Genomic DNA, 27,728 nt, shown 5'->3' on the forward strand with positions numbered 1-27,728 from the left:
GCAGCAGCAGCACTCTGAGGGCAGCAGCAGCACTCTGAGGGCAGCAGCAGCACTCTGAGGGCAGCAGCAGCACTCTGAGGGCAGCAGCAGAACTCTGAGGGCAGCCGCAGCACTCTGAGGGCAGCCGCAGCACTCTGAGGGCAGCAGCAGATCTCTGAGGGCAGCATTAGAGGGCAGCACTGCCACACGTCAGTCCACTAGTTGCTCCCCTCTCCTCTTTCAGCCCACTTTAATAGCTTTGATTTCATGCATTGGATTCATTGCATGTTATTTCTTATCCTTCTTTAGATGCATCTACTACCACTGTTGAGTAAACAGGATATTGATGTAAAGCCTGCTGAGCAGGTGTTAACTCTTGTCTGTTTTGACTTAGTATTGTTCAGATGCCAATACTATCAGCACAGGACTGCACAGTGAGACTAAAGAGCCTTTCAGTGGTGGGTTTGGCTTGAGCAGGGAGTTTAGAATGCCGGGCCTTTTGGGATAGAACTGGGGGCGGGCTCTTTCTGGATCATTGTTTGGGATTTCGGCATTTGGCTCGTGCTGAGTGGCGGCCGGCGTACAAAAGAGGGGCAGGATTAGGCCCTCTCTGCGCCCCTGGCCCCTTAGCCCCATGGGACTGGGGAAGAGGAGAAGAGGGCAGCAACGAATCAGCGGTGAAAGGAGCCTAAACCCCAGTGATTACGCCCCTAGCTTTTAGCTTTTACTGAAATAGAGGACTGGGTGGGGACTGGAGGGAGAAGCCCTGAGCTGAGCTCAGTTTCATTACTAGGTCACAGTGATGTGATGGGTTCCTATAGAAGGTCCATTGCTTATAACCCAAAGTGTCTCTCTCTCACTCGCTGATGAAGCTTCAAAGCCCCCTACCCTAGCCCCCTAGCCTAGCCCCTTAGCCTAGCCCACTAGCCTAGCAGGTCCCTAGCCTAGCCCGTTAGTATAGCTCCCTAGGTCCTAGCCTAGATCCCTAGTCTAACCCCCTAGCCTCTAATGTCCACAGCAGGCACACATCAGGGCAGGGCCACTATACCTAACCTAGCTCCCTAGCCTCTAATGTCTACAGCAGGCATTCTCATCAGGACCACTATACCTAACCCCCTAGCCTTAGGCTCGCTCCCTAGCCTCCTAGCCTAGCTCCCTAGTCTAACCCCTTAGCCTCTAATGTCCACAGCAGGCACTCATCGGGGCAGGGCCACTATACCTAACTATACCTAGCCTCCTAGCCTCTAATGTCAACAGCAGACACTCTCATTAAGGCAGGGCCACTATACCTAGCCTGGTCCCACATCTGTTTGTTTTGTATAGCCAACTCATATGTTTGTTATTGCTAAATAATGATCATAGGAGTTCGCTATACAGCACAACCAGACATGATACCAGGCTACTATTACACCTAGTTGCACAGAGAGTCCTTCCATGGATGGTTCATCAGTCAGTCAGCACTGTTTGACACAGAAATATAGAAATGGAACAGAAACTATGGAACTGCCTATCACAGTAATCCCCCCATATGTACCTTCAGCACAGACCTGCGTTATTTTTTATCAGTCTCAGGATACATTCTAAATCTCCTTCCGAGACGTCATCATGGCTCTTATTCAGCACCAATATGGGCTGAGCTGTCCATGGAATAGCAGCATGGCAAAGGGAGTGTCCCAAATTGATTCCTATTCCCTTTATAGTGCACTACTTTTGACCAGGCCCTATGGGATGGGGTGCCATTTGGGACGGAGACACTCATTACAGAGTATGAAGAAGTGGAATGGAAGAGGGAAGGGAAGACGAGACAGCTGAGTTAATGGAGATTTCTCCCACTGATTGATATGTCACTCATCGCTGCCATGGCAGCCTGTCACTATCAGTGGTATTTGACACCTGGCAACATGAAGAGAAGGGAAATACAGAGATGATGATGACAGGGAAATGGTGAAGGAACCAAATCCAGTTTGAGACCAGATTGAACCAAAGAATAAAGTGAAAATTAAAGAGGGATGTTTATCACCTTTTGGAATGGTTATTTTCTAGACTGACAAGGCTGTAGTTAGCATGCTAGTGGCTAGGCTGTAGTTAGCCTGCTAGTGGCTAGGCTGTCGTTAGCCTGCTAGTGGCTAGGTTGTCGTTAGCCTGCTGGTGGCTAGGGTGTTTTTAGCCTGCTAGTGGCTAGGCTGTCGTTAGCCTGCTGGTGACTAGGCTGTCGTTAGCCTGCTGGTGACTAGGCTGTCGTTAGCCTGCTGGTGGCTAGGCTGTCGTTAGCCTGCTGGTGGCTAGGCTGTCGTTAGCCTGCTGGTGGCTAGGCTGTCGTTAGCCTGCTGGTGGTTTGGCTGTCATTAGCCTGCTGGTGGCTAGGCTGTAGTTAGCCTGCTTGTGGCTAGGCTGTAGTTAGCATGTTAGTGGCTTGGATGTCTTTAGCCTGCTAGTGGCTTGGCTGTTGTTTGCCTGCTGGTGGCTTGGCTGTCGTTAACCTGCTGGTGGCTAGGCTGTAGTTAGCATGTTAGTGGCTTGGATGTCTTTAGCCTGCTAGTGGCTTGGCTGTGGTTAGCCTGCTGGTGGCTAGGCTGTAGTTAGCATGCTAGTGGCTTGGCTGTAGGTCAGTGGAAGGGGAGGGGAGAACAGCTCATAATAATGGCTGGAATGGAATAAATGGAATGGTATTCTACTCCATCCCAGCCATTATTACAAGCCATCCTCCCCTCACAGCTTCCACTACTGTAGTTAGCAGAAGTGGTTTGGAGATTACACACAGGACCAGGTGATGATGAGTCAGTCTAATCACGTCACAGTGGTTTACTTGTGTTATCTCATTACAGGTGTCAAGGTTGACATTTCCCTAAGAGCAGAAACCAATAGATTTTCTGAAAATAAAGTACAGTAGAGCTGAATAGAACAGTTGTATAAAAGCAGTAACCATAATTAACACGACTGGTCTTGTGTTGTGTAGAAGTATTGCAGAAAGCTATCCCAGATGAGCACCCCATTCCTGGAGAACTTTTGGTAGCCCCGGCACATCGTAATAATATTCAGTTGACTCTGGGTTCGCGCCCAGGCTCTGTCATAACCAGCCGGGAGGTCCGTGTGCCGTCGCACAATTGGCCTAGCGTCGTCCGGGTTAGGGAGGGTTTGGCCGGTAGGGATATCCTTGTCTCATCGCGCACCAGCGACTCCTGTGGCGGGCCGGGCGCAGTGCGCGCTAACCAAGGTTGCCAGGTGCACGGTGTTTCCTCCGACACATTGGTGCGGCTGGCTTCCAGGTTGGATGCGCGCTGTGTTAAGAAGCAGTGCGGCTTGGTTGGGTTGTGTATCGGAGGACGCATTACCTTCAACCTTCGTCTCTCCCAAGCCTGTACGGGAGTTGTAGCGATGAGACGAGATAGTAGCTACTAAAACAATTGGATACCACGAAATTGGGGAGAAAAAATAATAATAAATAAAGAATATTCAGTTGTCTTTGTGTGTGTTCCCTGTTATGTAGCTGCCGTGTGAGGATGTGGAGGTGTATGAGGAGACCAGTCAGTGCCTGTCCCTGCTGATGCAGCTGTATGGAGGGGACAGCCCTGACTCCCTCAGCCCCCTGAACCTCCAGAGCCTCAGCCACGCGCTGCAGCTCCAGACCCAGCCTAAACAACACAGACTACTGCTCCGTATCATCAAACGCCTGGTGAGTAGAGAACCCTCCTGTAACGGCTCTCTTCTATCTCCTCCTCTGACGAAGAGGTAGAACAAGGATCGGACCAAAATGCAGCGTGATGATGATTCATGATATATTTTAATGAAGGAAAACCTATACATACAGAAACTACAAAACTAACGAAATGAAATAATGAAAACCGAAACAGCCCTATCTGGTGAATATAAAACACTAAGACAAGAACAATCACCCACGAAAACACTCACAGAATATGGCTGCCTATAAATATGGTTCCCAATCAGAGACAACGAGAATCACCTGACTCTGATTGAGAACCTCAGGCAGCCATAGACTATGCTAGACACCCCTACTCAGCCACAATCCCAATACCTACTAAAACCCCCAATACCACAACACAACACAAAATAACCCCATGTCACACCCTGGCCTGACCAAAATAATATATAAACACAAAATACTAAGACCAGGGCGTGACACCTCCCACCTATAGCACTAGTTACAGCTTAAGATACTACTGTGTTATAATAGTAGCAGTAGCAGTAGTAGCAGTAGTAGTAGTAGCAGTAGTAGGAGTAGTAGTAGTAGTAGTAGTAGCAGTAGTAGTAGTAGTAGCAGTAGTAGCAGCAGCAGTAGTAGTAGTAGCAGCAGCAGCAGTAGTAGTAGTAAGAGTAGTAGTAGTATCAATAGTAGTAGTAGCAGCAGTAGTAGTAGCAGCAGTAGCAGTAGTAGTAGTAGCAGCAGTAGTAGCAGCAGCAGTAGTAGTAGTAGCAACAGTAGTATTAGGAGTAGCAGCAGTAGGAGTAGCAGTAGTAGTAGTAGTAGTAGTAGTAGTAGTAGTAGTAGTAGTAGCAGCAGCAGCAGTAGTAGTAAGAGTAGTAGTAGTAGTAGCAGCAGTAGCAGTAGTAGCAGTAGTAGCAGTAGTAGTAGCAGCAGTAGTAGTAGTAGTAGTAGGAGTAGCAGCAGTAGGAGTAGCAGTGGTAGTAGTAGTAGTAGTAGTAGTAGTAGTAGTAGTAGTAGTAGCAGTAGCAGCAGTATCAGTAGTAGTAGTAGTATAGTGTAGTAGCAGTAGTAGTATAGTGTGTTACCATACTTCATAGATTTGTTCATCACTCAGAGGAAGCCTGCAAGCCGAGGCTATAGCAGCAGTAGTAGTAGTAGTAGTATAGTGTAGTAGCAGTAGTAGTATAGTGTGTTACCATACTTCATAGACTTGTTCATCACTCAGAGGAAGCCTGCAAGCCGAGGCTATAGTAGTAGTAGTAGTAGTAGTAGTAGTAGTATAGTGTAGTAGCAGTAGTAGTATAGTGTAGTAGCAGTAGTAGTATAGTGTGTTACCATACTTCATAGACTTGTTCATCACTCAGACTTGAATCATCTGCAAGCCACAGGCTATAGTAGTAGTAGTGAGTTTCCCCCAGTTTAGTAGTAGTAGTTTCAGTGTAGCACCATAGTAATCATTTACCAGCAGCAGTAGCAGTAGTAGTCTAGTGTGTTACCATACTTCATAGACTTGTTCATCACTCAGAGGAAGCCTGCAAGCCGAGGCTATAGCAGTAGTAGTAGTAGTATAGTGTAGTAGCAGTAGTAGTATAGTGTGTTACCATACTTCATAGATTTGTTCATCACTCAGAGGAAGCCTGCAAGCCGAGGCTATAGCAGCAGTAGCAGTAGTAGTAGTAGTAGTAGTAGTATAGTGTAGTAGCAGCAGTAGCAGTAGTAGTGGTAGTAGAAAACAGTGCAGTGCACGCTAACCAAGGTCGCCAGGTGCACGGTGTTTCCTCTGACACATGTTAAGATGCAGTGCGGCTTGGTTGGGTTGTGTTTTTTGTGTTTTGTGTGTGTGGAAAGAACATCTGTCTGAAGACAGGACGGCTGGGCGGCTGTGGAAAGAACATCTGTCTGAAGACAGGATGGCTGGGCGGCTGTGGAAAGAACATCTGTCTGAAGACAGGAGGGCTGGGCGGCTGTGGAAAGAACATCTGTCTGAAGACAGGACGGCTGGGCATTTGTGTGGAGTCCATTTGATGTAACATGGACATGTAACATAGTCACTACAACGTGATTTGTTGCTCCTGCTGAAACAAGCCAGGTGCTGGGGGAAGACACGGTGGTCATTTTGCTGTCCAATAACTGTCATCCATAATTCCATGACGATCACAGCCCTAGCAGCGACTCCACTCTGTTGTTTTGTTGATGAGAAAAGTCATGTGTTTCTCAGCCTCCCTGTCCCATTATTTGGTGGTCCACCAATCAGCAGCCTTTTATAGAACTCCACTGTCAGAGGTGTCAGCAGCACCTCGAAAGAGAGAGGGAAAGAGAGATAGAGGGAAAGAGCGATTAAAGGAAGAGAGAGCCAGTTTGTGTGTGTGTGTGTTCATGTGTGCGTATGCTTGTGTGTATGTTCTTCTCTACTGGATAGGTCGGGTGGCTGGGGGCCACGAACTGTACTGTTGTTCCAGTGTTTGTGGTGGGGAGTGATTCAGAGCTGACCTGGAGGAATGGCAGGGCAGCTGACCTCAAGCCTGCCTTGTTGTCTCTCTCTCTCTCCCTGGGGGTGGGAAATCGGGGGACTATCCATTCCAAAATAACTCCTGTGAAGAAAAAAGTGAGAAATATGGAAGTAATACTGTACAGGAGCCACAGTTACAGTGATTGGGCTTCAGGAATGTCATCACTTCACTCACTGTTTTCTGCTTTAATTGATGCATTATTTGAAACAGTCTTTAACCTGTTGTTTCAGCTCAGATACCCAGACTACAATGCACTTATGTGATGTGAGCCTATGCAGTTACTTACTGTATCAGGGACCATGAATTGATATTGTGGTCTGGTTGTATGTTCAGGCTTTTTGATATGTCTCAAAAGTGTCTCCACCCTGACTGATGACTGAATGTAATGGATAACAACACCGTGAGACATTGCTTTTTGATATCAGTATGAAAGCAATTAGTTGGGAAATGGGAGATTTTCAAAGGAGCCTCTGGGCAGGAAGAAAGAGAGTGATGTTTGATATTAGGTTTGTTGCCAAGCAACTCCCAACCTTTACATTTCAACTGAAGCTCTGTTAAGGACATTGTTAAGGTAAACCATCCAAGGGTAAATGCTCTGGAAAGAATTGCTGTACTTTATAGGGAATAGGGTGCCATTTGGGATTCACATATTGTTGACTGGTCTGTGTCTATACTCTCTATGTAATGATTGTATTGGGGAGGAGAGGTAAGGTAGTCAGTAGCCAGCAGAAGATGGGTAACTGGAAGAGGAGGAGTGAAGGGTCTGAGTGACAGAGGAGAAAGAGAAGACGTCATTTTGTGGCGAGTGCCCCTTCACCTCATTACTGTGTTAACCAACCTGCTCTCTCTCCTTTTCTCTTTCACTTTTACCCCCTCCTTCCTTCCTTCTCTCTCACTCTCTTTTTCTCTCTCATTGATGTCCTGTGGTTTCTCACCTCTCAGCCTGTTACCTTCCACAGCAGGAATCCCTAGGGCTGTAGACCAGACTTCTCTCTGCCTCCTCTCTGTCCTCACCCCACCATCCACTTCATGTAGCAGTAATACAGCCCACCACTGGATCTTCTAAGCTTACAATCTTAAAAAAAAAAGGTTCCAAAAGGGTTCTTTGGCTGTCCCCATAGGAGAACCCTTTTTGGTTCCAGGTAGAACCCTTTATGGTTCCAGGTAGGACCCTTTCCATCGAGGGTTCTACATGAAACCCAAAAGGGTTCTACCTGGAACCAAAATGGGATCTTCAAAGGGTTATCCAATGGGGACAGCCGAAGAACCCTTTTAGGTTCTAGAAAGCACCTTTGTTTTCTAAGAGTGTAGAGAGCCATCACATTCTCTTGAGTCACTGATGTAATATAGTGGTCATTTGTGGTGCTGTCTGCCGGTATGATGCATTTTACCAAAAGTTTGTTTTGGGGAAGAGTTTTCCTTTAAGTGCCTGCAGTGCCTATGTGTTTTTTATTTTCTTATTTGGATGGTTTGTGTATTATAGATACAGGCTACATTCTACAGGACATTATGTATTATAGATACAGGCTACATTATACAGGACATGATGTATTATAGATACAGGCTACATTATACAGGACATGATGTATTATAGATACAGGCTACATTATACAGGACATGATGTATTATAGATACAGGCTACATTATACAGGACATGATGTATTATAGATACAGGCTACATTATACAGGACATGATGTATTATAGATACAGGCTACATTCTACAGGACATGATGTATTATAGATACAGGCTACATTCTACAGGACATGATGTATTATAGATACAGGCTACATTATACAGGACATGATGTATTATAGATACAGGCTACATACAGGACATGATGTATTATAGATACAGGCTACATTATACAGGACATGATGTATTATAGATACAGGCTACATTATACAGGACATGATGTATTATAGATACAGGCTACATTCTACAGGACATGATACAGGCTACATTATACAGGACATGATGTATTATAGATACAGGCTACATTATACAGGACATGATGTATTATAGATACAGGCTACATTCTACAGGACATGATGTATTATAGATACAGGCTACATTATACAGGACATGATGTATTATAGATACAGGCTACATTATACAGGACATGATGTATTATAGATACAGGCTACATTCTACAGGACATGATGTATTATAGATACAGGCTACAGGACATGATGTATTATAGATACAGGCTACATTCTACAGGACATGATGTATTATAGATACAGGCTACATTCTACAGGACATGATGTATTATAGATACAGGCTACATTATACAGGACATGATGTATTATAGATACAGGCTACATTATACAGGACATGATGTATTATAGATACAGGCTACATTATACAGGACATGATGTATTATAGATACAGGCTACATTATACAGGACATGATGTATTATAGATACAGGCTACATTATACAGGACATGATGTATTATAGATACAGGCTACATTCTACAGGACATGATGTATTATAGATACAGGCTACATTCTACAGGACATGATGTATTATAGATACAGGCTACATTATACAGGACATGATGTATTATAGATACAGGCTACATTCTACAGGACATGATGTATTATAGATACAGGCTACATTATACAGGACATGATGTATTATAGATACAGGCTACATTCTACAGGACATGATGTATTATAGATACAGGCTACATTCTACAGGACATGATGTATTATAGATACAGGCTACATTATACAGGACATGATGTATTATAGATACAGGCTACATTATACAGGACATGATGTATTATAGATACAGGCTACATTATACAGGACATGATGTATTATAGATACAGGCTACATTATACAGGACATGATGTATTATAGATACAGGCTACATTATACAGGACATGATGTATTATAGATACAGGCTACATTATACAGGACATGATGTATTATAGATACAGGCTACATTATACAGGACATGATGTATTATAGATACAGGCTACATTCTACAGGACATGATGTATTATAGATACAGGCTACATTCTACAGGACATGATGTATTATAGATACAGGCTACATTCTACAGGACATGATGTATTATAGATACAGGACATGATGTATTATAGATACAGGCTACATTATACAGGACATGATGTATTATAGATACAGGCTACATTATATGTATTATAGATACAGGCTACATTATACAGGACATGATGTATTATAGATACAGGCTACATTATACAGGACATTATGTATTATAGATACAGGCTACATTCTACAGGACATGATGTATTATAGATACAGGCTACATTCTACAGGACATGATGTATTATAGATACAGGCTACATTCTACAGGACATGATGTATTATAGATACAGGCTACATTATACAGGACATGATGTATTATAGATACAGGCTACATTATACAGGACATGATGTATTATAGATACAGGCTACATTATACAGGACATTATGTATTATAGATACAGGCTACATTATACAGGACATGATGTATTATAGATACAGGCTACATTCTACAGGACATGATGTATTATAGATACAGGCTACATTATACAGGACATGATGTATTATAGATACAGGCTACATTATACAGGACATGATGTATTATAGATACAGGCTACATTATACAGGACATGATGTATTATAGATACAGGCTACATTATACAGGACATGATGTATTATAGATACAGGCTACATTATACAGGACATGATGTATTATAGATACAGGCTACATTATACAGGACATGATGTATTATAGATACAGGCTACAGGACATGATGTATTATAGATACAGGCTACATTCTACAGGACATGATGTATTATAGATACAGGCTACATTAGATACAGGACATGATGTATTATAGATACAGGCTACATTCTACAGGACATGATGTATTATAGATACAGGCTACATTATACAGGACATGATGTATTATAGATACAGGCTACATTATACAGGACATGATGTATTATAGATACAGGCTACATTATACAGGACATGATGTATTATAGATACAGGCTACATTCTACAGGACATGATGTATTATAGATACAGGCTACATTCTACAGGACATGATGTATTATAGATACAGGCTACATTATACAGGACATGATGTATTATAGATACAGGCTACATTCTACAGGACATGATGTATTATAGATACAGGCTACATTCTACAGGACATGATGTATTATAGATACAGGCTACATTCTACAGGACATGATGTATTATAGATACAGGCTACATTCTACAGGACATGATGTATTATAGATACAGGCTACATTCTACAGGACATGATGTATTATAGATACAGGCTACATTATACAGGACATGATGTATTATAGATACAGGCTACATTATACAGGACATGATGTATTATAGATACAGGCTACATTCTACAGGACATGATGTATTATAGATACAGGCTACATTTACAGGACATGATGTATTATAGATACAGGCTACATTCTACAGGACATATGTATTATAGATACAGGCTACATTACTACAGGACATGATGTATTATAGATACAGGCTACATTCTACAGGACATTATGTATTATAGATACAGGCTACATTATACAGGACATTATGTATTATAGATACAGGCTACATTCTACAGGACATTATGTATTATAGATACAGGCTACATTCTACAGGACATTATGTATTATAGATACAGGCTACATTCTACAAGACATGATCCTCGATTGCTTCATTCAGGTTTGATTCATTTTCTGACAAAGTGAGTAATCACCCGTATAGAAATACCTGCCATGCTGCACTATACAATTTACAACACAAAACCCTCAGGCTAAGCCAGATATATATTTAAAACCTGTTATATTGCTGTATCTTCTGCCTTAAAGCGATCTCATTCTCCTTTATCCAGTCCAAGCTGCGGCAGGTTAACATGCCACCTTGTACTTTTGAATGCAGCAGTTTTATTGATTTGGTCAACTGTAGCTATCAGTAAAGTATGAAGACTCATGAAAACATTACTTCACATTATAGCAGTAGATAGACTTACCTTTCAATTTAGTCTTTCCAAATTAACCTTCACCTAATTTAGCCTGCTCTTTGTGATGGAAAATTGCAAAACAATATTCATATCACTATGGTGATGTGTAACAAAAGTCTCTAATCTATTATAAAATGCAAGCTATATTTCACTATGTTGTGGATAATGGATAACTCAATCCCAAAGATTTAGGCAGAGACTATTTAAGGTATAATATAAAAATATTTAATACAAGCAGCTATGAGGGAGATCTGTCTAATTTACAGTCAGGGAAGAACTCACTAGGGAGATGGTCCGTCATATAGAGGAGGGCTGATAATACAATCATGTTGTTTACACAACAGTTATTTTATACGAGCAACAGTTCCAGAACACAATGGCCTTGTGTTAGGGTGCAGACATAACAGGAGTCTATGAAAAGCAGAACATCACAGTTCAACACAGAAGAGAACAGCTCAGCCCAAATTCTGCCACCACAACTATAACGGTTGTAAAACACATTTCAATTCACTTCTTCACTGTGTTCTAGGTTACCCTATTACAGCTAAACCTTGCACCTGGCTCTATCTGACTTTAACAAGGGGCCCCGGGGCTAATTTATCATCAGACATGTTACTATACTCTGTGCTGCTCTCTCGCTGCTCTCCCGCTCAATGAAAGGTTATTAACAATTTACAGGCCGTAGTCTCTGGACACTCCTCTTGCTCCGTGAAGACGGATCCAACCCGAGGTCTTCTCCTGCTATCTCCTTTACCCTCTCTACTAATGAGCTGCAGTGTGTTCTTAGCATTGTGAATAAAATATCACACTTCTCCCCCTAAAATAAAGACCTTGCTACTCCACCACTGCTGCTTTGTCTTGGATGGCACGGCAGTGAGTCTCTGTGTAAGTAGCTGTAACAGAGGATGGCTCGGCAGTGAGTCTCTGTGTAAGTAGCTGTAACAGAGGATGGCTCGGCAGTGAGTCTCTGTGTAAGTAGCTGTAACAGAGGATGGCTCGGCAGTGAGTCTCTGTGTAAGTAGCTGTAACAGAGGATGGCTGTAACAGAGGATGGCACGGCAGTGAGTCTCTGTGTAAGTAGCTGTAACAGAGGATGGCACGGCAGTGAGTCTCTGTGTAAGTAGCTGTAACAGAGGAGAGTGATGGCTGTAACAGAGGACGGCAGTGAGTCTCTGTGTAAGTAGCTGTAACAGAGGATGGCACGGCAGTGAGTCTCTGTGTAAGTAGCTGTAACAGAGGATGGCACGGCAGTGAGTCTAGCTGTAACAGAGGATGGCATGGCAGTGAGTCTCTGTGTAAGTAGCTGTAACAGAGGATGGCACGGCAGTGAGTCTCTGTGTAAGTAGCTGTAACAGAGGATGGCAGTGAGTCTCTGTGTAAGTAGCTGTAACAGAGGATGCTCGGCAGTGAGTCTCTGTGTAAGTAGCTGTAACAGAGGATGGCATGGTAGTGAGTGTCTGTGTAAGTAGCTGTAACAGAGGATGGCACGGCAGTGAGTCTCTGTGTAAGTAGCTGTAACAGAGGTGAGTCTGTCTGTGTAAGTAGCTGTAACTGTAACAGAGGATGGCTGTAACAGAGGATGGCAGTGAGTGTCTGTAGTGTAACAGAGGAAGTGAGCTGTAAGTAGCTGTAACAGAGGATGGCGGCAGTGAGTCTCTGTGTAAGTAGCTGTAACAGAGGATGTCGGCAGTGAGTCTGTGTAAGTAGCTGTAACAGAGGATGGCACGGTAGTGAGTCTCTGTGTAAGTAGCTGTAACAGAGGATGGCACGGCAGTGAGTCTCTGTGTAAGTAGCTGTAACAGAGGATGGCACGGCAGTGAGTCTCTGTGTAAGTAGCTGTAACAGAGGATGGCACGGCAGTGAGTCTCTGTGTAAGTAGCTGTAACAGAGGATGGCACGGCAGTGAGTCTCTGTGTAAGTAGCTGTAACAGAGGATGGCACGGTAGTGAGTCTCTGTGTAAGTAGCTGTAACAGAGGATGGTAGTGAGTCTCTGTGTAAGTAGCTGTAACAGAGGATGGCACTGTGTAAGTAGCTGTAACAGAGTGAGTCTGAGTCTGTGTAAGTAGCTAGCTGCACGGAGTGAACAGAGCACGGTAGTGAGTGTCTGTGAGTAGCTGTAACAGAGGATGGCACGGCAGTGAGTCTGTCTGTGTAAGTAGCTGTAACAGAGGATGGCACGGTAGTGAGTCTGTCTGTGTAAGTAGCTGTAACAGAGGATGGCACGGTAGTGAGTCTGTCTGTGTAAGTAGCTGTAACAGAGGATGGCACGGTAGTGAGTCTGTCTGTGTAAGTAGCTGTAACAGAGGATGGCACGGTAGTGAGTCTGTCTGTGTAAGTAGCTGTAACAGAGGATGGCATGGTAGTGAGTCTGTCTGTGTAAGTAGCTGTAACAGAGGATGGCGGCAGTGAGTCTGTCTGTGTAAGTAGCTGTAGTGAGTCTGTCTGTGTAAGTAGCTGTAACAGAGGATGGCACAGAGGATAGTGAGTCTGTCTGTAACAGAGGATAAGTAGCTGCTGTAACAGAGGATGGCACGGTAGTGAGTCTGTCTGTGTAAGTAGCTGTAACAGAGGATGGCAGTCTGTCTGTGTAAGTAGCTGTAACAGAGGATGGCATGGTAGTGAGTGGCACGGTAGTGAGTCTGTGTAAGTGGCTGTAACAGAGGATGGCACGGTAGTGAGTCTGTCTGTGTAAGTAGCTGTAACAGAGGATGGCACGGTAGTGAGTCTGTCTGTGTAAGTAGCTGTAACAGAGGATGGCACGGTAGTGAGTCCAATTTTATTTGTCACATACACACGGTCAGCAGATGTTAATGCGAATGTAGCGAAATGTTTGTGCTTCTAGTTCCGACCATGCAGTAATATCTAACAAGTAATCTAACAATTTCACAACAACTGCCTTACACACACAAGTGTAAAGGAATGAATAAGAACATGTACATAAAGATATATGAATGAGCGCTGGCCGAACGGCATAGGCAAGATGCAGTAGATGGTATAGAGTACAGTATATACATATGAGATGAGTAATGTAGGATATGTAGACATTATATAAAGTGACATTGTTTAAAGTGACTAGTGAGACATTTACTACATCAATTGTTCATTATTAAAGTGACTAGAGATGAGTCAGTATGTTGGCAGCAGCCACTCAAAGTTAGTGATGGCTGTTTAACAGTCTGATGACCTTGAGATAGAAGCTCTTTTTCAGTCTCTCAGTCCCTGCTTTGATGCACCTGTACTGACATCGCCTTCTTGATGATAGCGGGGTGAACAGGCAGTGGCTTGGGTGGTTGTTGTCCTTGATGATCTTTTTGGCCTTCCTGTGACATCGGGTGGTGTAGGTGTCCTGGAGGGCAGGTAGTTTGCCCCCGGTGATGTGTTGTGCCGTACCACGCGGTGATACAGCCCGACAGGATGCTATCGATTGTGCATCTGTAAACGTTTGGGAGTGTTTTTGGTGACAAGCCGAATTTCTTTAGCCTCCTGAGGTTGAAGAGGTGCTGCTGCGCCTTCTTCACCACGCTTTCTGTGTGGGTGGATCGTTTAGTTTGTCCGTGATGTGTAGGCCGAGGAACTTTAAACTTTACACCTGCCCCACTACTGTCCCATTGATGTGGATAGGGGGGTGCTCCCTCTGCTGTTTCCTGAAGTCCACAATCATCTCCTTTGTTTTGTTGACGTTGAGTGTGAGGTTACTTTCCTGACACCACACTCCGAGGGCCCTCACCTCCTCCCTGTAGGCCGTCTCGTCGTCGTTGGTAATCAAGCCTACCACTGTAGTGTCGCCTGCAAACTTGATGATTGAGTTGGAGGCGTGCATGGCCACGCAGTCATGGGTGAACAGGGAGTACAGGAGAGGGCTGAGAATGCACCCTTGTGGGGCCCCAGTGTTGAGAATCCGCGGGGTGGAGATGTTGTTTCCTACCCTCACCACCTGGGGGCGGCCCGTCAGAAAGCCCAGGACCCAGTTGCACAGGGCGGGGTCAAGACCCGGGGTCACGAGCTTAATGACGAGTTTGGAGGGTACTATGGTGTTAAATGCTGAGCTGTAGTCGATGAACAGCATTCTTACATAGGTATTCCTCTTGTCCAGATGGGTTAGGGCAGTGTGCAGTGTGATTGCGATTGCATCGTCTGTGGACCTATTGGGGCGGTAAGCATATTGGAGTGGGTCTAGGGTGTCAGGTAGGGTGGAGGTGATATGGTCCTTGACTGGTCTCTCAAAGCACTTCATGATGACGGAAGTGAGTGCTACAGGGCGATAGTCATTTAGCTCAGTTACCTTAGCTTTCTTGGGAACAGGAACAATGGTGGCCCTCTTGAAGCAATGTGGGAGCAGCAGACTGGGATAAGGATTGTAAGTAGTTGTAACATCGTGTGGCTCGGCAGTGAGTCGGTCTGTGTAAGTAGCTGTAACATGGAAATATGAGGATGCAGTGTAACAGTATAACTTTAGACCGTCCCCTCGCCCATACCCGGGCGCAAACCAGGGACCCTCTGCACACATCAACAACAGTCACCCACGAAGCATCGTTACCCATCCCTCCACAAAACCCGCGGCCCTTGCAGAGCAAGGGGAACTACTACTTCAAGGTCTCAGAGCAAGTGACGTCACCGATTGAAACGCTATTTAGCACGCACCACCGCTAACTAAGCTAGCCGTTTCACATCCGTTACAGCAGCAGCGTTGGTATGGTAGTATAGTTATAGCAGTTATTGTGCTTCCTCACCTGGAACCAAACCAGACATTTGTTGTGATTCAATGCTTGTTTTGTACTGTAGTTAAGCTGCTTTTTTAAATGGACAGATAGCTGTACTGCTGTATGGACAGATTCATATTAAGTCCGTTGGTCTAGCGCCAGTTCTGTGTGGTCTTAAGCTCTCCCAATCCTTCCTTCCTATGGAGAAGAGTGGGTGGATGTATAGAACCTCTAATCTGTGGAGAAACTCTTAACAGATTGTGTTTCATCATTCCCTGGTTCCCTGGCAAGTCATTTAAAATGTATATCTGGGCTCACTATTGTGTTGTTCACTAAATCCCTCCTTTTTTCTCTGTAATGGTCTGATCATGGGGCTGAGCTGGAATTACACACACGCACACACACTGGAATTATCATTAACGCTACAGCTTAATTAGCCTGGTTAGTCATTAGGATGCAGAATCAGAGATGGGCTGTCATTTGGGAGGCAGGCGTTGTTGTTGTTGTTGTTTGAGTCTGTATTTTCCGCCTGAGAACACCTGCCCTGGTGGGCGTAAGGGAGAAAGAGCCTGGCTGCTTTGACCCCCTTTTGTGTTCAACTAAAAAGTGCTGTGATGAAAATGCGCCGTAGAGAATGAAGTGGAGGCCTACGCAGCGGCAGTGTGTGTTCTGGCTTGTCTTCATCTGAACATGTGAATGTCCTTGAATGTAGGCTACATCAGTGAGCAAATGCATCTGTGGCAGTTTAAAATGTGGCGCAATGAAAGATGGGTGTGGGAGTCAAGAATGCAAGGTTTGGACCAACACCACCCTATCTGCACCAGTCTTGGTGTTCATCAAGGTTTGGACCAACGCCACCCTTTCTGCACCAGTCTTGGTGTTCATCAAGGTTTGGACCAACGCCACCCTTTCTGCACCATTCTTGGTGTTCATCAAGGTTTGGACCAACACCACCCTATCTGCACCAGTCTTGGTGTTCATCAAGGTTTGGACCAACACCACCCTGTCTACACCAGTCTTCGTGTTCATCAAGGTTTAGACCAACGCCACCCTTTCTGCACCAGTCTTGGTGTTCATCAGGTTTGGACCAACACCACCCTATCTGCACCAGTCTTCTTGTTCATCGGGTTTGGACCAACGCTACCCTATCTGCACCAGTCTTGGTGTTCATCAAGGTTTAGACCAACACCACCCTATCTGCACCAGTCTTCTTGTTCATCGGGTTTGGAAAAACGCCACCCTATCTGCACCAGTCTTGGTGTTCATCAGGTTATGACCAACACCACCCTATCTGCACCAGTCTTCTTGTTCATCGGGTTTGGACCAACGCTACCCTATCTGCACCAGTCTTGGTGTTCATCAAGGTTTGGACCAACACCACCCTATCTGCCCCAGTCTTGGTGTTCATCAAGGTTTAGACCAACACCACCCTATCTGCACCAGTCTTCTTGTTCATCGGGTTTGGAAAAACGCCCCCCTATCTGCACCAGTCTTGGTGTTCATCAGGTTATGACCAACACCACCCTATCTGCACCAGTCTTCTTGTTCATCGGGTTTGGACCAACGCTACCCTATCTGCACCAGTCTTGGTGTTCATCAAGGTTTGGACCAACACAACCCTATCTACACCAGTCTTGGTGTTCATCAAGGTTTGGACCAACGCCACCCTATCTGCACCAGTCTTGGTGTTCATCAAGGTTTGGACCAACACCACCCTATCTACACCAGTCTTGGTGTTCATCAAGGTTTGGACCAACACCACCCTATCTACACCAGTCTTGGTGTTCATCGGGTTTGGACCAACGCCACCCTATCTGCACCAGTCTTCTTGTTCATCGGGTTTGGACCAACGCTACCCTATCTGCACCAGTCTTGGTGTTCATCAAGGTTTGGACCAACACAACCCTATCTACACAAGTCTTGGTGTTCATCAAGGTTTGGACCAACGCCACCCTATCTGCACCAGTCTTGGTGTTCATCAAGGTTTGGACCAACACCACCCTATCTACACCAGTCTTGGTGTTCATCAAGGTTTGGACCAACACCACCCTATCTACACCAGTCTTGGTGTTCATCGGGTTTGGACCAACGCCACCCTATCTGCACCAGTCTTGTTGTTCATCTCAATAGTGTGAAATGAGTTTGGGCTTGACAGGCAGTGGAGGCTCCATTGGAGTGGACAGACCGTAGGATAGGCAGTGGAGGCTCCATTGGAGTGGACAGACCGTAGGATAGGCAGTGGAGGCTCCATTGGAGTGAACAGACCGTAGGATAGGCAGTGGAGGCTCCATTGGAGTGAACAGACCGTAGGATAGGCAGTGGAGGCTCCATTGGAGTGGACAGACCGTAGGATAGGCAGTGGAGGCTCCATTGGAGTGGACAGACCGTAGGATAGGCAGTGGAGGCTCCATTGGAGTGGACAGACCGTAGGACAGGCAGTGGAGGCTCCATTGGAGTGGACAAGACCGTAGGACAGGCAGTGGAGGCTCCATTGGAGTGGACAGACCGTAGGATAGGCAGTGGAGGCTCCATTGGAGTGGACAGACCGTAGGATAGGCAGTGGAGGCTCCATTGGAGTGGACAGACCGAAGGATAGGCAGCGGAGGCTCCATTGGAGTGGACAGACCATAGGATAGGCAGTGGAGGCTCCATTGGAGTGGACAGACCGTAGGATAGGCAGTGGAGGCTCCATTGGAGTGGACAGACCGTAGGATAGGCAGTGGAGGCTCCATTGGAGTGGACAGACTGTAGGATAGGCAGTGGAGGCTCCATTGGAGTGGACAGACCGTAGGATAGGCAGTGGAGGCTCCATTGGAGTGGACAGACCGTAGGATAGGCAGTGGAGGCTCCATTGGAGTGGACAGACCGAAGGATAGGCAGTGGAGGCTCCATTGGAGTGGACAGACCGTAGGATAGGCAGTGGAGGCTCCATTGGAGTGGACAGACCGTAGGATAGGCAGTGGAGGCTCCATTGGAGTGGACAGACCGAAGGATAGGCAGTGGAGGCTCCATTGGAGTGGACAGACCGTAGGACAGGCAGCACTGTCGGGTGTAATGAGTGTATTGGGTGCTGCATATTATATGGTGAGCTGAGCTCTCTGGCTCTGTTCTAAATTGCACCATATTCTCTATAGGCCCTGGTCGAAAGTAGTGCACTGTTATTGGAATAGGGTTCCTTTTGGGCCTCAGCCTCTCCTCTCTCTCCTATTGATTCATGTCTGTCTGTCCCTGTCCTAATTAGCACACAAGCACTTCTTCCACCTGGGTGTTAATGCAATTAAGTGACCTGGCCTTATTCAGTTGGTCTCGCTCTCACTCACACTGTCTCACATACACACACACACACACACTCTCTCTCTCTCACTCTCTCACTCTCTCACTCTCACTCTCTCTCTCACTCACTCTCTCTCTCTCTCACTCACTCTCACTCTCTCTCACTCTCACTTTCTCTCACACACACACACAAACACGGCGCCTGTATGTATGTATGTATCAAATGTATTTATATAGCCCTTCTTACATCAGCTGATAACTCAAAGTGCTGTACAGAAACCCAGCCTAAAACCCCAAACAGCAAGCCATGCAGGTGTAGAAGCACATAAGCATGTATATATGTATCCGGGACAACACACTACTCTGAATGCATCGTACGTTATGGGTGGAATTTAATCAGCCTCCCCTTTCCAGTCTGGATGTTAGCCTCCCCTTTCCAGTCTGGATGTTAGCCTCCCCGCTTCAATGACATCATGTGTGTCACAGGGGTGCCACTTCTGTTACGCTGGCTCTATATTGGACACCTCTATCTGGATATATTAATGAATTCTATTAAATATGATTCATGTTGTGTCCCCTAATTCACCCTCCTCTCCCTCCCCATCTGTTCTATTCATAACTGATCATCTTCTCTGTGAAATGTAGACACAAAATGTAGGATTATATTTGTTCTTCTCCACAATGCATGAACAGCCTCACCTGGCAGGGGAATTGGATAATTAAAAGTAGAAGGTTTCTCCAGCCAGAGACTACACCGCAAAGACTGAGGGCTTATTTCCACTGTGGTCCTCTGGAAGGAAACCAGAGTTGATTATTTGTTTTGCAGAATCAACCGCTAGCGGCGATGTCCTCTTTCTAATCCTTGTACCTGCAGTCTGAATCCTCTGTCTGTCCCTCCTGGAGGAATTGGTCCTGGATATATTCCACCTCCCTCCTTCTTGGTCCCTGGTTCCAGATGTTACATCCTGACTCCTGTGACCCTGGGATGCTGCTAGCTGCTTCTCTCTCTTCTCTTTCAGCCATCTTGTGTATAGTCAGGCCTAGTGGGAGCTCCCAGGACAGAGACATATGTGCGTCCCAAATGGCTTCCCTATTCCCTATATAGTGCTCTTCTTTTGACCAGGGCCCATAGGGGATATATAGGGGATAGGATGCCATTTGGGAAGCAGATAGAGAAACTGAGGCTAGGAGGAGGGTCAGTCACTCCCCATATTGAGCCGATGAATAATTCAGAGCAGAGACAGTCCACTAGTGTAGCAGACAGTATGAACCCTCTCTCTGGAGACACACCATTGGTGCTCATTAAGTCCTGTGGATAGACTGGACTAGAGTTTTCTTCTGATTCACTCTTTCTCTCTTCCTCCGTTCCTCTCTCTCTCCTCTCTCCCTCTCTCGCTCTCCCACACTCTTTCTCTCTCCATCTCTCTCACTCTTTCTCTCTCTGTCTCTCTCTCTCTCCATGACAGAGACAACAATGGGTCTGTTCCCTAGCTGGCAGTGGAGCTGAGAGGTTATTGACCTGGGTATTGTGCCTCGGGGCAGTGGTCAGTTCACAATAAGGGATTTGCACAACAGACTTTCATGGGCACCATGAACTTGCATTAATTTAGTCTGCAGTGATGTAAAATGGAGGATACAATATTACTATAGGCCTCACCATCACCTACTTCACTAAATATTCAATGCATCGATTCCAAAGTAGCTTCTTCACTAGTGACTGCTTTGATCGTTTGGTAATTTTAGTCATGATAGCATTTGATTCGTTCTCACTTGTAAAATTCTACATGGAGCTTTCTATCAATGAATAAGTGGATGTTTACTGCTCCCTCTGACACGTTACTTCTTGAGAGTAGATGGATGCCTGAGCAGTTCAGTTTGGCTCAGTTCTGCTGCCAGGCAGCTGCTAGTTTGTATGCCACCCTGCTCTCTCTGTCACTGCCACACATTCAGCTGTTTTCACTTCCTCTGGCCGTATCTCCTTTACTGGCATTATGGTTGGGACAGCCACAGATGTTTTTGTTCACTTTTGTTTAATCAGCTCAGTTGAGACCAGGGTCTCATTTTCAATGGTGCCCTAAGACAATAAATAGAACAAGATACAATAACAAGGACATTACATTAGAACATCACTTACAACACAGCCATCATAAACAAGTTATTCAATCAATCAATCAAAACATTTGGGCTGAGTCATTACAGCATTGTGTCTGTGTGCCAACAGAATCCTCTCAACAAGCCCATTCTATCTCTCTGTTATCACCATGACAATCTGCTTTAATGAATCCAACTGCAGCTTCTTATCAGAGGGAACAAGCTGACAGAGAAGAGCTTGGCGGTCGGTCTAGGCCAGGTGATGATAAGATTGTGGTGTCGTTGGATGTATTCCAAATGATACAGTATTCCCAATATAGTGCACTACTTTTGGGCTCTGGTCCTATGGGCCCTGGTCTACAGTAGTGCACTCTGTAGGGAATTAGGGTTCCCTTTGGGACGTAGCCACTGTCTGGTACTGTAATACACAGTATTACCCATCACACTCAAAACCAACCGTTCTGTTAGACATCAAATCACTATGGCGATGATGGGGTTTAACTAGACACAGACATATGGTGGTGGTTAAACAAATTTACTGAGGATGATGGGGTTTAACTAGACACAGACATAGGGTGGTGGTTAAACAAATTTACTGAGGACGATGGGGTTTAACTAGACACAGACATATGGTGGTTAAACAACTTTACTGAGGATGATGGGGTTTAACTAGACACAGACATATGGTGGTGGTTAAACAACTTTACTGAGGATGATGGGGTTTAACTAGACACAGACATATGGTGGTGGTTAAACAACTTTACTGAGGATGATGGGGTTTAACTAGACACAGACATATGGTGGTTAAACAACTTTACTGAGGATGATGGGGTTTAACTAGACACAGACATATGGTGGTTAAACAACTTTACTGAGGATGATGGGGTTTAACTAGACACAGACATATGGTGGTTAAACAACTTTACTGAGGATGATGGGGGGGTTTAACTAGACACAGACATATGGTGGTTAAACAACTTTACTGAGGATGATGGGGTTTAACTAGACACAGACATATGGTGGTTAAACAACTTTACTGAGGATGATGGGGTTTAACTAGACACAGACATATGGTGGTTAAACAACTTTACTGAGGATGATGGGGTTTAACTAGACACAGACATATGGTGGTTAAACAACTTTACTGAGGATGATGGGGTTTAACTAGACACAGACATATGGTGGTTAAACAACTTTACTGAGGATGATGGGGTTTAACTAGACACAGACATATGGTGGTTAAACAACTTTACTGAGGATGATGGGGTTTAACTAGACACAGACATATGGTGGTTAAACAACTTTACTGAGGATGATGGGGTTTAACTAGACACAGACATATGGTGGTTAAACAACTTTACTGAGGATGATGGGGTTTAACTAGACACAGACATATGGTGGTTAAACAACTTTACTGAGGATGATGGGGTTTAACTAGACACAGACAGGGTGGTTAAACAACTTTACTGAGTATGATGGGGTTTAACTAGACACAGACATATGGTGGTTAAACAACTTTACTGAGGATGATGGGGTTTAACTAGACACAGACATATGGTGGTTAAACAACTTTACTGAGGATGATGGGGTTTAACTAGACATATGGTGGTTAAACATATGGTGGTTAAACTTTACTGAGGATGATGGGGTTTAACTAGACACAGACATATGGTGGTTAAACAACTTTACTGAGGATGATGGGGTTTAACTAGACACAGACATATGGTGGTTAAACAACTTTACTGAGGATGATGGGGTTTAACTAGACACAGACATATGGTGGTTAAACAACTTTACTGAGGATGATGGGGTTTAACTAGACACAGACATATGGTGGTGGTTAAACAACTTTACTGAGGATGATGGGGTTTAACTAGACATATGGTGGTTAAACAACTTTACTGAGGATGATGGGGTTTAACTAGACACAGACATATGGTGGTTAAACAACTTTACTGAGGATGATGGGGTTTAACTAGACACAGACATATGGTGGTTAAACAACTTTACTGAGGATGATGGGGTTTAACTAGACACAGACATATGGTGGTTAAACAACTTTACTGAGGATGATGGGGTTTAACTAGACATATGGTGGTTAAACAACTTTACTGAGGATGATGGGGTTTAACTAGACACAGACATATGGTGGTTAAACAACTTTACTGAGGATGATGGGGTTTAACTAGACACAGACATATGGTGGTTAAACAACTTTACTGAGGATGATGGGGTTTAACTAGACATATGGTGGTTAAACAACTTTACTGAGGATGATGGGGTTTAACTAGACACAGACATATGGTGGTGGTTAAACAACTTTACTGAGGATGATGGGGTTTAACTAGACACAGACATATGGTGGTTAAACAACTTTACTGAGGATGATGGGGTTTAACTAGACACAGACATATGGTGGTTAAACAACTTTACTGAGGATGATGGGGTTTAACTAGACATATGGTGGTTAAACAACTTTACTGAGGATGATGGGGTTTAACTAGACACAGACATATGGTGGTTAAACAACTTTACTGAGGATGATGGGGTTTAACTAGACACAGAATATGGTGGTTAAACAACTTTACTGAGGATGATGGGGTTTAACTAGACACAGACATATGGGTGGTTAAACAATACTGAGGGTTTAACTAGACACAGACATATGGTGGTTAAACAACTTTACTGAGGATGATGGGGTTTAACTAGACACAGACATATGGTGGTTAAACAACTTTACTGAGGATGATGGGGTTTAACTAGACACAGACATATGGTGGTGGTTAAACAACTTTACTGAGGATGATGGGGTTTAACTAGACACAGACATATGGGTTAAACAACTTTGATGATGGGGTTTAACTAGTTAAACAACTTTACTGAGGATGATGGGGTTTAACTAGACACAGACATAGGGTGGTGGTTAAACAACTTTACTGAGGATGATGGGGTTTAACTAGACACAGACATATGGTGGTTAAACAACTTTACTGAGGATGATGGGGTTTAACTAGACACAGACATAGGGTGGTGGTTAAACAACTTTACTGAGGATGATGGGGTTTAACTAGACACAGACATATGGTGGTTAAACAACTTTACTGAGGATGATGGGGTTTAACTAGACACAGACATATGGTGGTTAAACAACTTTACTGAGGATGATGGGGTTTAACTAGACACAGACATATGGTGGTTAAACAACTTTACTGAGGATGATGGGGTTTAACTAGACACAGACATATGGTGGTTAAACAACTTTACTGAGGATGATGGGGTTTAACTAGACACAGACATATGGTGGTTAAACAACTTTACTGAGGATGATGGGGTTTAACTAGACACAGACATATGGTGGTTAAACAACTTTACTGAGGATGATGGGGTTTAACTAGACACAGACATATGGTGGTTAAACAACTTTACTGAGGATGATGGGGTTTAACTAGACACAGACATATGGTGGTGGTTAAACAACTTTACTGAGGACGATGGGGTTTAACTAGACACAGACATATGGTGGTTAAACAACTTTACTGAGGATGATGGGGTTTAACTAGACACAGACATATGGTGGTTAAACAACTTTACTAATGACGATGGGGTTTAACTAGACACAGACATATGGTGGTTAAACAACTTTACTGAGGATGATGGGGTTTAACTAGACACAGACATATGGTGGTTAAACAACTTTACTGAGGATGATGGGGTTTAACTAGACACAGACATATGGTGGTTAAACAACTTTACTGAGGATGATGGGGTTTAACTAGACACAGACATATGGTGGTTAAACAACTTTACTGAGGATGATGGGGTTTAACTAGACACAGACATATGGTGGTTAAACAACTTTACTGAGGATGATGGGGTTTAACTAGACACAGACATATGGTGGTTAAACAACTTTACTGAGGATGATGGGGTTTAACTAGACACAGACATATGGTGGTTAAACAACTTTACTGAGGATGATGGGGTTTAACTAGACACAGACATATGGTGGTTAAACAACTTTACTGAGGATGATGGGGTTTAACTAGACACAGACATATGGTGGTTAAACAACTTTACTGAGGATGATGGGGTTTAACTAGACACAGACATATGGTGGTTAAACAACTTTACTGAGGATGATGGGGTTTAACTAGACACAGACATATGGTGGTTAAACAACTTTACTGAGGATGATGGGGTTTAACTAGACACAGACATATGGTGGTGGTTAAACAACTTTACTGAGGATGATGGGGTTTAACTAGACACAGACATATGGTGGTTAAACAACTTTACTGAGGATGATGGGGTTTAACTAGACATAGACATATGGTGGTGGTTAAACAACTTTACTGAGGATGATGGGGTTTAACTAGACACAGACATATGGTGGTTAAACAACTTTACTGAGGATGATGGGGTTTAACTAGACATATGGTGGTTAAACAACTTTACTGAGGATGATGGGGTTTAACTAGACATATGGTGGTTAAACAACTTTACTGAGGATGATGGGGTTTAACTAGACACAGACATATGGTGGTTAAACAACTTTACTGAGGATGATGGGGTTTAACTAGACACAGACATATGGTGGTTAAACAACTTTACTGAGGATGATGGGGTTTAACTGAGGAGACACAGACATATGGTGGTTAAACAACTTTACTGAGGATGATGGGGTTTAACTAGACACAGACATATGGTGGTTAAACAACTTTACTGAGGATGATGGGGTTTAACTAGACACAGACATATGGTGGTTAAACAACTTTACTGAGGATGATGGGGTTTAACTAGACACAGACATATGGTGGTTAAACAACTTTACTGAGGATGATGGGGTTTAACTAGACACAGACATAGGGTGGTGGTTAAACAACTTTACTGAGGATGATGGGGTTTAACTAGACACAGACATAGGGTGGTGGTTAAACAACTTTACTGAGGATGATGGGGTTTAACTAGACACAGACATATGGTGGTTAAACAACTTTACTGAGGATGATGGGGTTTAACTAGACACAGACATAGGGTGGTGGTTAAACAACTTTACTGAGGATGATGGGGTTTAACTAGACACAGACATATGGTGGTTAAACAACTTTACTGAGGATGATGGGGTTTAACTAGACACAGACATATGGTGGTGGTTAAACAACTTTACTGAGGATGATGGGGTTTAACTAGACACAGACATATGGTGGTGGTTAAACAACTTTACTGAGGATGATGGGGTTTAACTAGACACAGACATATGGTGGTTAAACAACTTTACTGAGGATGATGGGGTTTAACTAGACACAGACATATGGGTGGTTAAACAACTTTACTGAGGATGATGGGGTTTAACTAGACACAGACATATGGTGGTTAAACAACTTTACTGAGGATGATGGGGTTTAACTAGACACAGACATATGGTGGTTAAACAACTTTACTGAGGATGATGGGGTTTAACTAGACACAGACATATGGTGGTTAAACAACTTTACTGAGGATGATGGGGTTTAACTAGACACAGACATATGGTGGTTAAACAACTTTACTGAGGATGATGGGGTTTAACTAGACACAGACATATGGTGGTTAAACAACTTTACTGAGGATGATGGGGTTTAACTAGACACAGACATATGGTGGTTAAACAACTTTACTGAGGATGATGGGGTTTAACTAGACACAGACATATGGTGGTTAAACAACTTTACTGAGGATGATGGGGTTTAACTAGACACAGACATATGGTGGTTAAACAACTTTACTGAGGATGATGGGGTTTAACTAGACACAGACATATGGTGGTTAAACAACTTTACTGAGGATGATGGGGTTTAACTAGACACAGACATATGGTGGTTAAACAACTTTACTGAGGATGATGGGGTTTAACTAGACACAGACATATGGTGGTTAAACAACTTTACTGAGGACGATGGGGTTTAACTAGACACAGACATATGGTGGTTAAACAACTTTACTGAGGATGATGGGGTTTAACTAGACATATGGTGGTTAAACAACTTTACTGAGGATGATGGGGTTTAACTAGACACAGACATATGGTGGTTAAACAACTTTACTGAGGATGATGGGGTTTAACTAGACACAGACATATGGTGGTTAAACAACTTTACTGAGGATGATGGGGTTTAACTAGACATATGGTGGTTAAAGACATATGGTGGTTAAACAACTTTACTGAGGATGATGGGGTTTAACTAGACACAGACATATGGTGGTTAAACAACTTTACTGAGGATGATGGGGTTTAACTAGACACAGACATATGGTGGTTAAACAACTTTACTGAGGATGATGGGGTTTAACTAGACATATGGTGGTTAAACAACTTTACTGAGGATGATGGGGGTTTAACTAGACACAGACATATGGTGGTTAAACAACTTTACTGAGGATGATGGGGTTTAACTAGACACAGACATATGGTGGTTAAACAACTTTACTGAGGATGAT

The 27,728-nt window shown here is 43.9% G+C and overlaps 1 protein-coding gene across 1 annotated transcript in view; it reads left to right on the top strand.

Annotated features, from left to right (window-relative positions):
* ulk4 (unc-51 like kinase 4) overlaps window positions 1-27,728 on the top strand; it is a 251,125-nt gene that overhangs the window by 156,939 nt on the left and 66,458 nt on the right. Inside the window, exon 35 of the mRNA XM_042319135.1 lies at window positions 3,467-3,652. Within this exon, the coding sequence (XP_042175069.1) occupies window positions 3,467-3,652 (186 nt within the window). The remainder of the gene's footprint in view (window positions 1-3,466; window positions 3,653-27,728) is intronic.

This window comes from Oncorhynchus tshawytscha, unplaced genomic scaffold, assembly GCF_018296145.1.
Source record: "Oncorhynchus tshawytscha isolate Ot180627B unplaced genomic scaffold, Otsh_v2.0 Un_scaffold_7589_pilon_pilon, whole genome shotgun sequence".
In the NCBI taxonomy this organism is placed as follows: Eukaryota; Metazoa; Chordata; class Actinopteri; order Salmoniformes; family Salmonidae; genus Oncorhynchus; species Oncorhynchus tshawytscha.